The following is a 19,550-nucleotide window of genomic DNA, read 5'->3' as shown; positions in this document are numbered from 1 at the left end:
TTACAAAGCTCTGATCATCAAGACAGCATGGTATTGGCACAAAAGCAGACACATAGATCAGTGGAACAGAATAGAGACCCCAGAAATGGACCCTCAACCCTATGGTCAACTAATCTTCAACAAATCAGGAAAGAATATCCAATGGAAAAAAGACAGCCTCTTCAATAAATGGTGCTGGGAAAATTGGACAGCCACATGTAGAAGAATGAAACTAGACCATTCTCTTACACCATACACAAAGATAAACTCAAAATGGATGAAAGACCCAAATGTGAGACAGGAATCCATCAAAATTCTAGAGGAGAACATAGGCAGTAAACTCTTCGACATTGGCCACAGTGACCTCTTTCAAGACAGGTCTATAAAGGCAAAGGAAAACAAAAATGAACTTTTGGGACTTCATCAAGATAAAAACTTTTGCAAAACCAAGGGAAACAGTTAACAAAACTAAGAGGCAACCCACAGAATGGGAGATATTTGCAAATGACATTACAGGTAAAAGGCTGGTATCCAAGATCTATAAAGAACTTCTCAAACTCAACACCCAAAAAACAAATAACCTAGTCAAGAAATGGGCAGAAGACAGGAACAGACACTTCTCCAAAGAAGACATACAAATGGCTAACAGACACATGAAAAAATGTTCAACATCAATAGCCATCAGGGAAATACAAATCAAAACCACAATGAGATACCACCTCACACCAGTTAGAATGGCAAAAATTAACAAGACAGGAAACAACAAGTGTTGGCGAGGATGTGGAGAAAGGGGAACCCTCTTACACTGTTGGTGGGAATGCAAGCTGGTACAGCCACTCTGGAAAACAGTATGGAGGTTCCTCAAGAAGTTAAAAATAGAGCTACCCTATAACCCAGCAATTGCACTACAAGTTATTTACCCCAAAGATACAGATGTTGTGAAAAGAAGGACAACATGCACCCCAATGTTCATAGCAGCAATGTCCACAATAGCCAACTGTGGAAGGAGCTGAGATGCCCTTCAAAAGATGAATGGGTAAAGAAGATGTGGTTCATGTTAACAATGGAATATTACTCAGCCATCAGAAAGGATGAATACCCACCATTTGTATAGACATGGATGGAACTGGAGGGGATTATGCTAAGTGAAGTAAGTCAAGCAGAAAAAGACAATTCTCATATGGTTTCACTCATATGTGGAACATAAGGAATAGTGTGGAGGACCACAGGGGAAGGGAGGGAAAACTGAATGGGAAGAAATCAGAGAGGGAGACAAACCATGAGAGACTCTGGACCCCAGGAAAGAAAATGAGGTTACAAAAGGGAGGGGGGTGGGGGGATGGGGTAACCAGGTGATGGGTATTAAGGAGGGCATGTGTGGTAATGAGCACTGGGTGTTATACGGAACCAATAAATCATTGAACACTACATCAAAAACTAATGATGTATTATATGCTGGCTAATTGAACATAATAAAAAAAAATAAAGGTTGGCAGGCTTGGATGGATAAAGCCTTGAGGGCACTGCCCTGCTCCTGGAGAGAAGGCAGACAAACAACCTGTGGGGCAGATGGCATGGAAATAGTGATTTGAAGAATGCCTCCAGCACACAGGGGGACAGTGTTTGCTCTTCTTGGAGTGCATCCCTGAGAGGGTAGATTCACAGATATGCCTCTTCGGGGACAAAGGAGCCTGTGGATGCCATTTCCCTCCCCTGCCCCTCAACATAAACACAGAGCCACCTATGGTAAACAGCATGGCACCAACATTTAGCTGCCTAACCAGCTTATTCCAAGTCCCACACCCTGTGCTCTGGCACTACTGCCTTACTTGGTTAAGTCAGCCTTAGTCCCAGCACGGTGGGCCCCTTCCCTAGAACACCAGTGGAAGTCCCTGTCCGCAGTATGTCTCCCAACAAGAGAGTTCTGTAGGGCTTCAGTTCTAGTGGAAGTAATATCAGGTCTCATTTCACAAGCAGACCAGAGGACACCTAGTTAAAACTCACCACATTCTGGTCAAGGACCAAACACTGCTCACTGCAGGCAAGAAGAGCACATTACTGGATTGAAGGATAGAGCAGCCAAAACACAACAGCAGAGTACACCCAGCATACACCAGACACTTCCTGAGGTGTCAGGCCCTGGACACTACATGGCCTATTCTTCATAAAGCCATTGCTCAGGAGCAAGAACAATAACTTTTCTAACACAGAGAAGAAGGCAGAGGCTTAGACAAAATCAAAGATGGAGGAATTCATCCTAAAGTAAAGAACAAGATAAGGTCGTGAACAGAGATCTAAGGAACACAGGTAAGTGTAACATGCCTGATGGAAAATTTAAAGCAACAATCATAAGGATACACACGGGGCTTGAGATAAGAATGGAAGACTTCAGGGAGGCCCTTATACAGAGATAAAAGAGTTAAAAAACAGTCAGAAAGGAAGAATGAAATAACTAAGATTAGAAACAGACTTAATGCAATGAACACAAAGAGTGAAGAAGCAGAGGAACGAATAAGTGATATAGAAGATAAAATAATGAAAAATAATGAAGCTGAACAAAAGAGGGAGAGAAGACTTATGCAACATGAGAATAGACTTAGGGAACTCAGTGACTCCACCAAATGTAATAACATTAATATTACAGGAGTTCCAGAAGAAGAGAGAGAAAAGGGGGCAGAAAATTTATTTGAGCAAATAAGAGCTGAAATCTTCCCTGATTTGGAGAAACAGATATTGAGATTCAGGAAGTACAGAGAACTTCCATCAAAATCAACAAAAGCAGGCCATCACCAACACATACTGTAATTAAAATTGCAAAATATAGTGATAAAGAAAAAAATCTTAAAAGCAACAAAAGTCCCTAACTTACAAAAGAAGACTAGCAAGCTGGAGATTTCTCAACAGAAACTTGACAAGCCAGAAGAAAGTGGCATGATATATTCAGCGTGCTGAATGGGAAAAACCTGCAGACAAGAATACTCTATCCAGCAAGCCTATCATTCAGAAGAGAAGGGGAAATAGTATACCAGACAAGAAAAATTAAAGGAGCTTGTGATCACTAAACCAGCCCTGCAAGAAATATTAAAGGGGACTCCTTGAGTGGAAAGAAAAGACCAAAAGTGACAGAGACAAGAAAGGAACAGAGAAAATCTCCAGAAACAATGTCAAAACAAGTGATAAATGACACTAAATACATATCTATCAATACTTACGCTGAATGTAAATGAACTAAATGCTCCAATCAAAAGCTAGGGTGTCAGAATGGATTAAAAAATAAGACCCATCTATATGTTGCCTATCAGAGACTCATTTTAGACCTAAAGACACATGCAGATTGAAAGTGAGGGGATGGAGAAACATTTATCTTGAAATGGATATCAAAGAAAGCCAGAGTAACAATACTTATATCAAACAAACTAGACTTTAAAACAAAGACTGAAGAGATGAAGGGCACTACATCATAATAAAGGGGACAGTTCAACAAGAACATATAACAATTGTATATATTTATGCACCCAACATGGGAGCACTCAAATGTACAGAAATGTTAATAACAAACATAAAGGAACTAATTGATGTTTCAGCAACTTACAGCAGTGGAAAGTTTACAGCAATGGACTTACAGCAATGGACAGATCATCTAAGCAGAAAATCAATATGGAAACAATGGCTTTGAATGACACACTGGACCAGATGGACTTAACAGATATATTCACAACATTCTATCCTAAAGCAGCAGAACACACATTCTTTTAAAGTGCACATGGGACAGGGGCACCTGGGTAGCTCAGTCGGTTGAGTGTCCAACTCTTGATTTTGGCTCAGGTCATTATCTCAGGGTCGTGAGATCAAGACCCGAATCAGGCTCTGTACACAACGGGGAGTTTGCTTGAGATTCTCTACTGTCCCTCTGCCCCTCCCCCCTGCACTCACTCTCTCTCTCTCAAATAAATAAATAAATCTATAAAGTGCACATGGGAAATTCTCCAGAATAGATCATATATTAGGTCACAATTAGGCCTCAACAAATAAAAAAAGGACTGAGATCATACCATGCATCTTTTCTGACTACAACACTATGAAACTCGAAGTCAACCACAAGAAAAAATTTGGAAAGACCACAAATACATGGAGGTTAAACAATATGCTACCAAACAATGAATGGATCAACTAGGAAATCAAAGAGGAAATAAAAAATTACATGGAAAAAGAGTCTACTCTTGACTCTGGGAAACAAACTGAGGGTTGCAGAAAGGGAGGTGGGTGGGGGGATGGGGTAATTCGGTGATGGGCAATAAGAAAGGGCACATGATGTGATGAGCACTGGGTGTTATATGCAACTAATGAATCATTAAACATTAAATAAAAAACTAATGATGTTAGATGTAAGAGGTTGGCTAATTGAATTTTTAAAAAAAAATTACATGGAAACCCAGGAACAAGACAGCCCAAAACCTTTGAGATGCTGCAAAAGGGGTCCTAAGAGGGAATTATATAGCAATACAGGCCTACCTCAAGAAGCAAGAAAAATCTCAAAGCAACAAACTAACCTTACACATGAAGAAACCAGAAAAACAACAACAAATGAAGCCTAAAGCTAGCAGAAGGGAAATAATAAAGATTAGAGCAGAATAAATGATATAGAAACTAAAAAAAACCCAAAAAACCAATAGAATAGATCAATGAAACCAGGAGCTGGTTCTTTGAAACAATTAATAAAATTGATTAACCCCTAGCCAGACTTAACAAAAAGAAGAGGAAGGACCCAAGTAAATAAAATCACAAATGAGAGAGGAGAAATAACAACCAATACCACAGAAATACAATTATAAGAGAATTATGAAAAACTATATGCCAACAAATTGGGCAACCTGGAAGAAATGGATAAATTCCTAGGAACATATAAACTACCAAAAGTGAAACAGGAAGGAATAGAAAACTTGACAGACTGATAACCAGCAAAGAAATTGATTCAGAAATCAAAAAATTCCCAACAAACAAAACTCCAGAACCAGATGGCTTCCCAGGAGAATTCTACCAAACATTTAAAGAAGAGTTAATACCTATTCTTTTCCAACTACTCAAAAAAATAAAATTGGAAGGAAAGTTTCAAACTCATTCTAGGAGGCCAGCATTACCCTGATACCAAAACCAGAAAAGACTCCATTAAAAAAGAGAACTACAAACTGAGGGTTGCTGGAGTGGTGGGGGGTGGGAGGGATGGGGTGGCTGGGTGATAGACATTGGGGAGGGTATGTGTTATGGTGAGCGCTGTGAATTGTGTAAGACTGTTGAATCACAGACCTGTACCTCTGAAACAAATAATACATTACATGTTAAAAAAAAAAAGATAGTAGGAAGGGAGAAATGAAGGGGGGGATATCAGTGGGGGAGATGAACCATGAGAGACTATGGACTCTGAGAAACAAACTGAGGGTTCTAGAGGGGAGGAGGGTGGGGGGATGGGTTAGCCTGGTGATGGGTATTAAAGAGGGCACGTACTGAATGGAGCACTGGGTGTTATACTCAAACAATGAATCATGGAACACTACATCAAAAACTAATGATGTAATGTATGGTGATTAACATAACATAATAAAATAAAAAATGCAATTAAAAAAGAGAGAGAACTACAGACCAATATTCCTGATGAACACTGATGCAAAAATTCTCAATAAAATACTAGGAAATCGGATCCAACAGTACATTAAAAGAATCATTCACCACGATCAAGTGGGATTTATTCCTGGGCTGCAAGGCTGGTTCATACTAGAAAACCAATCAACATGATACACCACATTAATAAAAGAAAGGATAAGAACCATATGATCATTTCAATAGATACAGAAAAAGCATTTCACAAAGCACAATATCCATTCATGATAAAAACCCTCAACAAAGTAGGTATAGAGGGAATATACCTCAAGATAATAAATGCCATATATAAAAAAAAACCACAGCTAATATGATCCCCAGTGGGGAAAACTGAGAGCTTTTCCTACAGGTTCACAAACAACAAAGGGATGTCCACTCTTACCACTGTTATTCAACATATTTCTGGAAGTCCTGGCTACAGCAATCAGAAAACAAAAAGAATTAAAATGCATCAAAATAAGCAAGGAAGAAGCAAAACTTTCACTCTTTGTAGATGACACGATACTCTGTATAGGAAACCAAAAGACTCAAACCAAAAAATTGCTAGGACTGATACACGAATTCCATAAAGTCACAGGATACAAAATCAATGCACAGAAATCTGTTGCATTTCCATACACCAATAATGGAGCAGCAGAAAGAGAAATCAAGGAATCCATCTCATTTATAAATGCACCAAAAGCCATAGAATAACTAGGAATAAATCTATCCAAAGACGTAAAGACCTATACTCTGAAAACTAGAAAACACTGATGAAAGAAATTGAAGATGACACAAAGAAATGGAAAGACATTCCATGATCATGGATTGGAAGAACTATTGTCAAAATATCTATCCTAACCAAAGCAATCTACACATTTAATGCAATCCCTTTGAAAATAACACCAGCATTTTTCACAGAGCTAGAACAAACAATCCTACAATTTATACAGAATTACAAAAGACCCTGAATAGCCAATGCAATCTTGAAAAAGCAAAGCAAAGCTGGCGGCATCACAATTCCCGACTTCAAGTTATATCACAAAGGTGTAGTGATCAAAATAGTGTATTACTGGCACAAAAAAATAGACACATAGAGCAATGGAACAGAATAGAAAACCCAGAAATGAACCTACAACTATATGGTCAACTCATCTTTGACGAAGCAGGAAAGAATATCCAATGGAAAAAGTCTCTTCAACAAAGGTTGCTGGGAAAATGGGACAGCCACATGCAAAGAATGAAACTGGACCACTTTCTTACACCATACACAAAAGCAAATTCAGAATGGATGAAAGATCTAAATGTGAGACAGGAAACTATTAAAACCCTAGAGGAGAACACAGGCAGTAACCTCTTTGACATCAGCTGAAGCAACTTCTTTCTAGATATGTCTCCTGAGGGAAGGGAAACAAAAGCTATTGGGTCTTCATCAAAACAAAACAAAACAAAACAAAACAAAACAAAACAAAACAAAACAAAACAAAACAAAACATCTGCACATCGAAAGGAACAATCCACAAAACTAAAAGGCACCATATGGAATGGAGAAGATATTTGCAAATGACGTATCTTAAAAGGGTTAGTATCTAAAACGTGTAATGAACTTATCAAACTCAACACCCAAAAAACAAATTATCCATTTAAGAAATGGCAGAAGACAGGAATAGACATTTTTTCCAAAGAAGACATCCAGATGGCTAACAGACACAGGAAAAGATGCTTAATATCACTTATCATCAAGGAAATACAGATCAAAACTAGAGAGATATTACCTCACACCTGTCAGAATGGCAAAAATGAACAACATCAGAAACATCAGGTGTTGGCCCGAATGCAGAAAATGGAACCCTCTTACACTGCTGGTGGGAATACAAACTGGTGCAGCCACTCTGGAAAACAGTATGGAGGTTCCTCAAAAAGTTAAAAATAGAACTACCTATGGTCCAGTAATTGCACTATTAGGTATTTACCCAAAGGATATAAAAATACTAATTTGAAGGGATAAATGCACCCTGATATTTATAGCAGCATTATCTACAAGAGCCAAATTATGGAAAGAGCCCCAGTGCCCAGTGACTGATGATTGGATAAAGATGTGGCATGTATATACAATGGAATATTGCTCAGCCATATAAAGGAATGAAATCTTGTCATTTACAAGGACACGGATGGAGCTAGATAGTACTACGCTAAGTGAAATAAGTCAGTCAGAGAAAGACAAATACTATATGATTTGACTCATGTGGAATTTTTTTAATATGATTTTTTTATTTTGTTATGTTAATCACCATACATTACATCATTAGTTTTTGATGTAGTGTTCCATGATTCATTGTTTGCGTATAACAACCAGTGCTCCATTCAGTACGTGCCCTCTTTAATACCCATCACCAGGCTAACCCATCCCCCCACGCCCCTCCCCTCTAGAACCCTCAGTTTGTTTCTCAGAGTCCATAGTCTCTCATGGTTCATCTCCCCCTCCGATTTCCCCCCCTTCATTTTTCCCTTCCTGCTATCTTCTTTTTTTTTTTTTTAAACATACAATGTATTATTTGTTTTAGAGGTACAGGTCTGTGATTCAACAGTCTTACACAATTCACAGCACTCACCATAGCACATACCGTCCCCAATGTCTATCACCCAGCCACCCCATCCCTCCCACCCCCCACCACTCCAGCAACCCTCAGTTTGTTTCCTGAGATTAAGAATTCCTCATATCAGTGAGATCATATGATACATGTCTTTCTCTGATTGACTTATTTCGCTCAGCATAACACCCTCCAGTTCCATCCACGTCGTTGCAAATGGCAAGATTTCATTCCTTTTGATGGCTGCATAATATTCCATTGTATATATATACCACTTCTTCTTTATCCACTCATCTGTCGATGGACATCTTGGCTCCTTCCACAGTTTGGCTATTGTGGACATTGCTGCTATAAACATCAGAGTGCACATACCCCTTCGGATCCCTACATTTGTATCTTTGGGGTAAATACCAGGTCGTGCAATTGCTGGGTCATATGGTAGCTCTATTTTCAACTTTTTGAGGAACCTCCATACTGTTTTCCAGAGTGGCTGCACCAGCTTGCATTCCCACCAACAGCGTAGGAGGGTTCCCCTTTCTCCGCATCCTCGCCAACATCTGTCATTTCCTGACTTGTTAATTTTAGCCATTCTGACTGGTGTGAGGTGGTATCTCATTGAGGTTTTGATTTGGATTTCCCTGATGCCAAGTGATGCTGAGCACTTTTTCATGTGTCTGTTGGCCATTTGGATGTCTTCTTTGGAAAAATGTCTGTTCATGTCTTCCGCCCATTTCTTGATTGGATCATTTGTTCTTTGGGTGTTGGGCTTAAGAAGTTCTTTATAGATTTTGGATACTAGCCCTTTATCTGATATGTCATTTGCAAATATCTTCTCCCATTCTGTCAGTTGTCTTTTGGTTTTGTTGACTGTTTCTTTTGCTGTGCAAAAGCTTTTTATCTTGGTGAAGTCCCAATAGTTCATTTTTGCCCTTGCTTCCCTTGCCTTTGGCGATGTTTCTAGGAAGAAGTTGCTGCGGCTGAGGTCGAAGAGGTTGCTGCCTGTGTTCTCCTTTAGGATTTTGATGGACTCCTGTCTCACATTGAGGTCTTTCAACCATTTGGAGTCTATTTTTGTGTGTGGTGTAAGGAAATGGTCCAGTTTCATTTTTCTGCATGTGGCTGTCCAATTTTCCCAACACCATTTGTTGAAGAGACTGTCTTTTTTCCATTGGACATTCTTTCCTGCTTTGTCGAAGATTAGTTGACCATAGAGTTGAGGGTCCATTTCTGGGCTCTCTATTCTGTTCCATTGATCTATGTGTCTGTTTTTGTGCCAGTACCATACTGTCTTGATGATGACAGCTTTGTAGTAGAGCTGGAAGTCCGGAATTGTGATGCCACCAGCTTTTCTTTTCTTTTTCAACATTCCTCTGGATATTCGGGATCTTTTCTGGTTCCATACAAATTTTAGGATTTGTTCCATTTCTGTGAAAAAAGTTGATGGTACTTTGATAGGGATTGCATTAAATGTGTAGATTGCTCTAGGTAGCATTGACATCTTCACAATATTTGTTCTTCCAATCCATGAGCATGGAACATTTTTCCATTTCTTTATGTCTTCCTCAATTTCTTTCATGAGTATTTTATAGTTTTCTGAGTACAGATTCTTTGCCTCTTTGGTTAGATTTATTCCTAGGTATCTTATGGTTTTGGGTGCAATTGTAAATGGGATCGACTCCTTAATTTCTCTTTCTTCTGTCTTGTTGTTGGTGTATAGGAATGCCACTGATTTCTGTGCATTGATTTTATATCCTGCCACTTTACTGAATTCCTGTACGAGTTCTAGCAGTTTTGGGGCGGAGTCTTTTGGGTTTTCCACGTAAAGTATCATATCATCTGCAAAGAGTGAGAGTTTGACTTCTTCTTTGCCAATTCAGATGCTTTTTATTTCTTTTTGTTGTCTGATTGCTGTGGCTAGGACTTCTAGTACTATGTTGAAGAGCAGTGGTGATAGTGGACATCCCTGCCGTGTTCCTGATCTTAGGGGGAAAGCTCTCAGTTTTTCCCCATTGAGAATGATATTTGCTGTGGGTTTTTCATAGATGGCTTTTATGATATTGAGGTATGTGCCCTCTATCCCTATACTCTGAAGAGTTTTGATCAAGAAAGGATGCTGTACTTTGTCAAATGCTTTTTCTGCATCTATTGAGAGGATCATATGGTTCGTGTTCTTTCTTTTATTAATGTATTGTATCACATTGATTGATTTGCAGATGTTGAACCAACCTTGCAGCCCAAGGATAAATCCCACTTGGTCGTGGTGAATAATCCTTTTAATGTACTGTTGGATCCTATTGGCTAGTATCTTGGTGAGAATTTTGGCATCCATGTTCATCAAGGATATTGGTCTGTAATTCTCCTTTTTGATGGGGTCTTTGTCTGGTTTGGGGATCAAGGTAATGGTGGTCTCATAAAATGAGTTTGGAAGTTTTCCTTCCACTTTTATTTTTTGGAACAGTTTCAGAAGAATAGGTATTAATTCTTCTTTAAATGTTTGGTAGAATTCCCCTGGGAAGCCATCTGGCCCTGAGCTTTTCTTTGTTGGGAGATTTTTGATGACTGCTTCAATTTCCTTAGTGGTTATAGGTTTTCTATTTCTATTTTCTATTTCTTCCTGGTTCAGTTTTGGTAGTTTATACATCTCTAGGAATGCATCCATTTCTTCCAGATTATCTAATTTGCTGGCATATAGTTGCTCATAATATGTTCTTATAATTGTTTGTATTTCATTGGTTTTGGTTGTGATCTCTCCTCTTTCATTCATGATTTTATTTATTTGGGTCCTTTCTCTTTTCTTTTCTTTTTTTTTTTGGTCCTTTCTCTTTTCTTTTTGATAAGTCTGGCCAGGGGTTTATCAATCTTGTTAATAATTTCAAAGGACCAGCTCCTAGATTCGTTGATGTGTTCTACTGTTCTTTTGGTTTCTATTTCATTGATTTCTGCTCTGATCTTTATTATTTCTCTTCTTCTGCTGGGTTTAGGCTTTATTTGTTGTTCTTTCTCCAGCTCCTTTAGGTGTAGGGTTAGGTTGTTTATTTGAGACCTTTCTTGTTTCTTGAGAAAGGCTTGTATTGCTATACACTTTCCTCTTAGGAACGCCTTTGCTGCATCCCAAAGATTTTGAACAGTTGTGTTTTCATTTTCATTGGTTTCCATGAGTTTTTTTAAATTGTTCTTTAATTTCCTGGTTGACCCATTCATTCTTTAGTAGGATGCTCTTTAGCCTCCATGTATTTGAGTTCTTTCTGACTTTCCTCTTGTGATTGAGTTCTAGTTTCAAAGCATTGTGGTCTGAAAATATGCAGGGAATGATCCCAGTCTTTTGGTACTGGTTGAGACCTGATTTGTGACCTAGGATGTGATCGATTCTGGAGAATGTTCCATGGGCACTAGAGAAGAATGTGTATTCCGTTGCTTTGGGATGGAATGTTCTGAATATATCTGTGAAGTCCATTTGGTCCAGTGTGTCATTTAAAGTCTTTATTTCCTTGTTGATCTTTTGCTTAGATGATCTGTCCATTTCAGTGTGGGGGGTGTTAAAGTCCCCCACTATTATTGTATTGTTGTCGATGTGTTTCTTTGCTTTTGTTATTAATTGGCTTATATAATTGGCTGCTCCCATGTTAGGGGCATAGATATTTAAATTGTTAGATCTTCTTGTTGGATAGACCCTTTAAGTAGGATATAGTGTCCTTCCTCAAATCTTATTATAGTCTTTGGTTTAAAATCTAATTTGTCTGATATAAGGATTGCCATCCCAGCTTTCTTTTGGTGTCCATTAGCATGGTAAATGGTTTTCCACCCCCTCACTTTCAATCTGGGGGTGTCTTTGGGTCTAAAATGAGTCTCTTGCAGACCGCATATTGATGGGTCTTGTTTTTTTTATCCAATCTGATACCCTGTGTCTTTTGATTGGGACATTTAGCCCATTTACATTCAGGGTAACTATTGAAAGATATGAATTGAGTGCCACTGTATTGCCTGTAAGGTGACTGTTACTGTATATTGTCTGTGTTCCTTTCTGGTCTATGTTACTTTTAGGCTCTCTCTTTGCTTAGAGGACCCCTTTCAATATTTCTTGTAGGGCTGGTTTCATGTTTGCAAATTCCTTTAGTTTTTGTTTGTCCTGCAAGCTTTTTATCTCTCCTTCTATTTTCAGTGACAGCCTAGCTGGATATAGTCTTCTTGGCTGCATATTTTTCTCATTTAGTGCTCTGAATATATCCTGCCAGTCCTTTCTGGCCTGCCAGGTCTCTGTGGATAGGTCTGCTTCCAATCTAATGTTTCTATCATTGTAGGTTACAGATCTCTTCTCCCAAGCTGTTTCAGGATTTTTTCTTTGTCTCTGAGACTCATAAGTTTTACTATTAGATGTCGGGGTGTTGACCTATTTTTATTGATTTTGAGGGGGGTTCTCTGTGCCTCCTGGATTTTGATGCCTGTTTCCTTCCCCAAATTAGGGAAGTTCTCTGCTATAATTTGCTCCAATATACCTTCTGCCCCTCTCTCTCTTTCTTCTTCTGGGATCCTAATTATTCTAATATGTTTCATCTTATGGTATCACTTATCTCTCGAATTCTGCCCTCGTGATCCAGTAGTTGTTTATCTCTCTTTTTCTCAGCTTCTTTATTTTCCATCATTTGGTCTTCTATATCACTAATTTTCTCTTCTGCCTCATTTATCCTAACCATTAGAGCCTCCATTTTTTATTGCACCTCATTAATAGCCTTGTTGATTTTGACTTGGTTAGATTTTAGTTCTTTATTTCTCCAGAAAGGGTTTCTCTAATATCTTCCATGCTTTTTTCAAGCCCAGCTAGTATCTTTAAAATCATCATTCTGAACTCTAGTTCTGACATCTTACTAATGTCCGTATTGATTAGGTCCCTGGCAGTCGGTACTGCCCCTTGTTCTTTTTTTTGAGGTGATTTTTTTCCATCTTGTCATTTTGTCCAGAGGAGAATAGATGAATGAGAGAACAAAATGCTAACAGGGTAACAACGACCCCAGAAAAATATACACTAAACAAATCAGAAGAGACCTTCCAGAAAGTGGTCGCTTTTCTGTTCAGAGAGTTGCTGCTATTCTTTTCTTCAATTTCCTGTTGAGTTCGTAGGTGTTCAGAATGGTTTGATCCCTATCTAGCTGAATTCCTGGGACCAGACGAAATTTAGGTCTCCTACTCCTCTGCCATCCTACTCCTCCCCCCGACTCATGTGGAATTTAAGAAACAAAACAAACATGGGGGAAAAAATGAAAGGAAAACCAAGAAGCTGACTCTTCACTATAGAGAACAAACTGATGGTTATCAGAGAGGAATTGTTTGGGGGATGGGTTAAATAGGTGATAGGGATTAAGGAGGGCACATGTTGTGGTAGCACCCTGTGCTTTATTTAGTGTTGAATTACTAAATTTTATACCTGAAATTAATATTACACTGTATATTAACTAATTGAATTTAAATAAAAACTTGAAGGAGCAAAATGGAAAGAGTGATAGCTGAAGGAAGGTAAATCAGTTTTTCAATAAAGGTTCAGCAGGAGTCGATACGGGAAGTGCCCCGTCGGCTGGGCAAGAACTCTTTCCCTTTGTAACTGTGAATTTTGGAATGTTTTATCTTCCTTAGTCCTAGCAATCTGCCTTACTCTAAAAAGGGACTTTGAGATAGAAACCTTGGACCTAGAAAATTTAACTGGGCAAACATTTATAAAAGCATGCTTCCCATCTCTGTTCCTCACCTCAATGCTTTTCCATGTCCTCATCAGCCGTATTCACCCCAGGTACAGTTTCCGACAAGTACTACTATTTCTCACTCAAAATTTTTGTCAGCTACTGTATTATTGGGATCAGCTGGTAAAAATTACACTTTGATGCCTGGTATTCGCAACATAAACACATGCTGGAGGCACAGTTGCAAGCATAACATCATGTGGAGACAAAGAACAGGTGATGGTAGGGGTATGTGACATGAGAACTTAACTTAAAGCTTTTCACACATGCACACACCAATCTCATTATGATCCAAAAATCTGGTGGGAGAAAGGTGGAAGGACAAAGTTCTGCTTCCTCATTTTTCCTTTGCTGCTCTGCCTTTTAGGAAAGTAGACTACATGCCGTGTAGGCTTGCCTACATATCCTATATTTCTTTGTGTATTTAAACCATTCTAAGACAGAATGGGAATGATATTTTAAAGGAAATTAGGGGCACCTGGGTGGCTCAGTTGGTTAAGTGTCTGCCTTCGGCTCAGGTCATGATCCCAGGGTCCTGGGATGAAGCCCCTCATCAGGCTCCCTGCTTAGCCGGGGAGTCTGCTTCTCCCTCTCCCTCTGCCCCTGCTCGTGTTCTCTCTCTCACTCACTCTCTTTCTCAAATAAACAAAATCTTAAAAAAAATAAAGAAAATTTAACCAATGTGAATAAATTAGGGTAGAGAAAGGTGAGCTGCAGTCCACTGATTAAATTAACTCAAGCAAAGCACCATGAGTGACCAACTGGCAGAACTGTTTACAAATATACACAGCACTGTTTATTATGTTTCCTGACTTATCTCTTTGGTTATAAATCATGGTATCACAAAACTGTTAAGAAACCTTCCAAGCTGCCATCTAATCCAACCTAAGCCACCTGTACTTGCTACACAAATCTGGCCATACTTGCCCTTCTCTATCCAAAGGGCACTTATGAGGTTGACATGCTTATGTAATCTTTCTGGACACTATTTTCTCACTACACTACTTTGGTTGTATTAACATGGTCTTTAGTAGTGCTTGCTCTGATGGGTGGAGAAAAGACTTCCTTCTGAGCCCCCTCACCTCGGTTTTCATCCTCGTTGTCTTCCCAGGGCTCTTCATTTGCTAGCAGTGGGTTTTGTGACTCATTCATAGACCTCATAGGGAAGGAGTGTCCATCACCAGGGCTGTTGGGGAAAGGAAGGCAGTGAACTCTTGCAGCTGACATAGACTTTTTGTGAATCTAATAACCCTCTTAGAAATAGGACTGGTTTCTTAGAAAGATTTAAACCATTTAGCTTATTCACTAAAGCCATGGTGGAATAGGGTTTTACAACAGCATCATTTAGTTGCTGTATTGCTTTCAATTTCTATGTCTTGTTTGTCTGCATCACTGTCAACTGTTTTGGTTTGTAAGCAACTGTTAAACTTGTTTCCCACAATGCCCAGTTATGGCAATATGCACATATTGCAGGCTTCATAAATATCATTTAATGATCATCCGAATTTATATCCAACTATCTTATCGCTTTGGTTCTAAATTTTCAACAAAAATTAGCAGATTCAGAATCATTGATATATTGGAGATAAGTTGCTGTGAACTGGTGATAGATATTAATGTCTGAATGTCCCGTTATTTGGCTTGTACGGCAGAAAGGTTATTAGGAACTATGGGAAACAGCCAGAGTGAGGCATCTCTAGGAGTGCAGATTTTGGGGGCAATTACCCTCACGTGGGATCCACTTTGTGGATATCTTTGGTAATCTAGGGCTACCTCCTTGGTGAATCTCTGTCCACCAACAGATGGGATGCATTGGAGGGAACTAAGTTCTGGCTAGAGTGGGCTACAGTTTGAACATTTGAGTATATATATCTGAATGCATTGCAAATTTATATCTGAGTGACTTTTGAATTACTCATTTTATATTACCTATGCCTTTTCTCCTGTTCATAATTGTGGTTAACTGAAAGTTGACAGATTTTATTGATAGTTCTCTACAGAGGATGTAAGTATACTGATTATAAGTGAATGGGCTTTGATTTTTGTTTTTGTTTTTTTATTTCAGAGAAGACTCATTTTAGACCTCTCTTTGATGTAGTGATAGTGTGTGTGTATTTGTATATGTGTGTTAGTGGGGTGCAAATAATTGCTGGTAACAGTTATTAATCAACATTACCCACCAACACAGTTTTGTCTTGTACTTTATAGCCAGGATAGTAGGATATACCATAGAGCTTAAATAAATGAGCCTGTGAAACACCAACTGGTACCTCTTATCCACTTACAGCATTTTTAGGGTAGGTGTCCCCTCTGTTGTTTTCTTCTGATTTATTTGTACATATTTTTGCATATATTTTTGATCACAGAGTACATAGCATTTCAATTCTACATTTTTCACTTAAAATAGAGGGAGCATTTCCCTTTACTATGACATAGTTTTAATAACTATTACTTATGACTACATAATATTCCAGTCAGTGGGGATATATATATATAGCATATTGTTGAATGTTTAGGTTGGATGTTTCCTAATTATTGGCTGGAAATATTGTTGTGATGAACATTTTTATGCCTAGTTTGTTTGTTTTTAGGATAGATTTTTAGAAGTGGAATTACAGGACAATAGACATGTGGATTCTTATGATTTTTTATACATATTACCAAATTCATTTATAAAAGAGTGGTACCAGTTTACACTGTCACAAAGCATGAGAATGTCTATTTATCATACCCTCACCTCCTAATTTCTCTTTATTAACCTAGAAATAAAAAAGCTTGGGGAATAGAGTTTTTTACTGGACTGTTATTTGTTGCAAACTACAATTAAAACAGAATTTCCTATTTCAAGGCATGGTCCAGCATCAACTTCTTTCAGTGGTAATAATTACCTACCTGGACCCAATAGGTATTAACCAGAACTTCTTGTTATCTCCAAACACCTGCTGGATATTTTTGATGAAGCCAAGGTTGAACCCATTTTTCTCTGGGCCACTTGTAAACACTGGAGTACAGAAGGCCTCTAGGGCAGGATAGGGGAGTTGAAGAAAAGAGGAAGAAAGCAATAAAGGAACAAAGTTCAGGACTATCATGATCTTACAGTTCTCCATGAATGTGACTTGATGCTACAATATCTTTTTGCTGTGGTAGCATTGGCCTCTCATCCTTAGTTATTGTTAAACTACTTAGTAAAAACAAGTTTCATTACTTAATACAAAGTAATTTTGTTATTAAATGCAAAGAATTGGTACTCTATTTTTTTTAAAGGCATAAGAATCACATAATGGTAGAAATAATTAAGCAGCCATCGGGGAACTATATATTTTGTGCTGCTGCATTGTAAGGCATGAAAGAACAAATTTAACAGTACTTTATTTGAATCTAAGTGGCAACAGCAGCCCAGTGGTCTCCATCTTTAGAGCTGGGACTAAAGTAATGATGCATAAAGAGTTGGTAATGACATTGATTTGGTTTTGACATTTCAGAAATGACATTTCAGAAATAAAGATGTTTACACTGAAACCTGCGAATGTAAGAAACTGAGTTTTACTCCAGTAAAAATGTCAACAGATGAACTATAATCACTGCAAAGACTGAGGAGTTGGACCATGTGAGTGCACATTAATTTTAGACACACATTTATCCCATTAAGCAAAAAATACTTTCACTGTTGGACTGGCTGCATCTAGCCATTTCCCGTTTGTTCTTTGTTTTCATATTCTGTTATCGTGAAGTTTTTAGTACTTCTCTACTTTGTAGTTATGTCTAAGCCAAATGTGCTGATCTACAACCCTAGCAACTAAGTGCTACAGATATCTGGTTTAGAAAAGGAGTGTAAATATTTTCTTAGCTATTAGCATTATTAGTAAATGAGTTCCAAATGTATAGTGGCTTTTGTACTAAACTTTGCTCAATCTATCTTAGCTAAACATTCAATATTTGGACACTTTCTCCTCACTCCTCATGCATTTATTTGTATACAATGTAAATATTTGTTTCACGATAGATGAAATAAAGTTGTTACAGTGGAATCCAGCAGAAACATAATTCTCCAAATAACAGCCTGGAGTATAGAGTAACAAAAAAAATTGTTCATTTCTTGTACTTATTTTCTAGAAACTCACTTATTCAGTGTATTTATCATATTCCCAGTCCTCCACAGCTCCTTGATGATTGTAGATATCCAGTGATTTGTTGGTTTGGATTCTTTCTCAGCACTCTGTCTTTGGATGCCCTCAATAATTTAGAGTCTTCTCTCTTTATTAACCTTCACCTCTCCCTTCTGATGTTCCCTTCTGTACTGATTTTTCCTCCATTTCCTCATGTGAACACCTTTTAGAAATTTTTCAAGCTATAAATTTGGGAAGTTATTACCCAATGTGAATTATAAAGAGCAATGATCCATTTTGGTTTTGTGTGAGGTTTCATTCAATAACGCTTTATTCATTCACTATGGCTCTCCAGTTTGGTTAAACGTGTTTACATCTGTCTCAGTTTGTAAGCAAAAGAATGTCACTACAAATAAAATGCTTCACTGGAACTTTTTCTCTTCCTTGGGAATAATCCATATGCCACTATGATATACATTAATGTGTTTCTTCCCTCATCTTAATATCCAGTCTTACCTAAGGTGGTTTTGTTTCTGCTGACGAGCCAACAATGGTAACCAAAGAGAATCACAAGGCTGACAAAAAACATGCAGGCCACAAAGAGGAGGAAAAGAACATGGAACTTTGAGCGAACACTGGGCAATTCCCCCTAGAACAGAAATAATAAACAAATAGAAACAAAGGATTAAAGTGATAAGGCTTGGCTAGTTTTTCTGTATGTTAGCACTTTTCTCATATGTATAAAATGTCTAGCTATAATTAAAAAAACAGATTTTATAAAATTTTTATAAAAGTTCTTTCTGTTGATGACCATACCTCATTATGGATATGCTTTCAGCCTACAAAGCCTAAAATGGATCCTTGATTAAGTTCAGTGCAAAACAGAGTATATACTGCAGCAATTAGAAAATAGTAGTGTAAGAAGGATATATTCAGGCCATAATTGGTATGCAACCTCTTAAGGCTAGTACTCCATTTAGTTTGCAAATTATGAATCACTGGCCAGAGGTGATCTTGAGGTCATATGGTTCATCCTCTTGTCTCAAGATGGGTTATTCTGAAATACTTTATATATCATGTTTCCTTGGACATATGTATGTTGAAAACATCACAGTGATACCTGTAGGAAGTTAAAACACACAGGTAGAATTTCAAAATGCTCTACCCATAAGTTATAACCCGACTTTAAAGCTAGTGAAAATTTTGTGTGGATGTTTTTTATAGTTGAAGTAGAAGGTGTTGGTATATCAAATTCTGTGAAATAGCTCTTTAGACAGTAAAATCAAGCAGGATTTGACAGGCAATTGTAAAAGTAGGTAGCTAAAGACTTTTATAGTTATCTGGGACATCTTATTTTCCATGTGGTGCCAACTTTCTTTTTTTACATGCAGCCCTAAACCAGCATGCACATTTTATCTTCTGAAGAGAACTTTAGAAAACATTTTCAGTTTTGGAGTGAGCAGTTGAGAGAAGTTTTTTATTTCCCCCTTTCCTGTGCTGATCATTTTTTT

The 19,550-nt window shown here is 38.0% G+C and overlaps 1 protein-coding gene across 6 annotated transcripts in view; it reads right to left on the bottom strand.

The window, feature by feature from the left end:
• ZDHHC15 (zinc finger DHHC-type palmitoyltransferase 15) overlaps positions 1-19,550 on the bottom strand; it is a 149,214-nt gene that overhangs the window by 33,504 nt on the left and 96,160 nt on the right. For 5 of the 6 annotated variants that reach the window (XR_004297480.1, XM_032387845.1, XM_032387846.1 and 2 more), the window contains exons 8-10: positions 18,556-18,688; positions 16,826-16,952; positions 15,016-15,119 (exon numbers count right to left, since the gene is read on the bottom strand). Coding sequence is in view for 5 of the 6 variants with exons in the window: in XM_032387845.1 (XP_032243736.1) it covers positions 15,016-15,119; positions 16,826-16,952; positions 18,556-18,688 (364 nt within the window). In the remaining variant the exon portion in view is untranslated. Of the gene's footprint in view, positions 1-14,542; positions 15,120-16,825; positions 16,953-18,555; positions 18,689-19,550 lie in introns of those variants that run through there. The other variant, XM_032387844.1, reaches the window with a different exon arrangement.

This window comes from Phoca vitulina, unplaced genomic scaffold (genome assembly GCF_004348235.1).
Source record: "Phoca vitulina isolate PV1807 unplaced genomic scaffold, GSC_HSeal_1.0 scaffold51, whole genome shotgun sequence".
In the NCBI taxonomy this organism is placed as follows: Eukaryota; Metazoa; Chordata; class Mammalia; order Carnivora; family Phocidae; genus Phoca; species Phoca vitulina.
The sequence above is the reverse complement of the archived record's forward strand: the minus strand, read 5'-3'. Positions and strand labels throughout refer to the sequence as shown.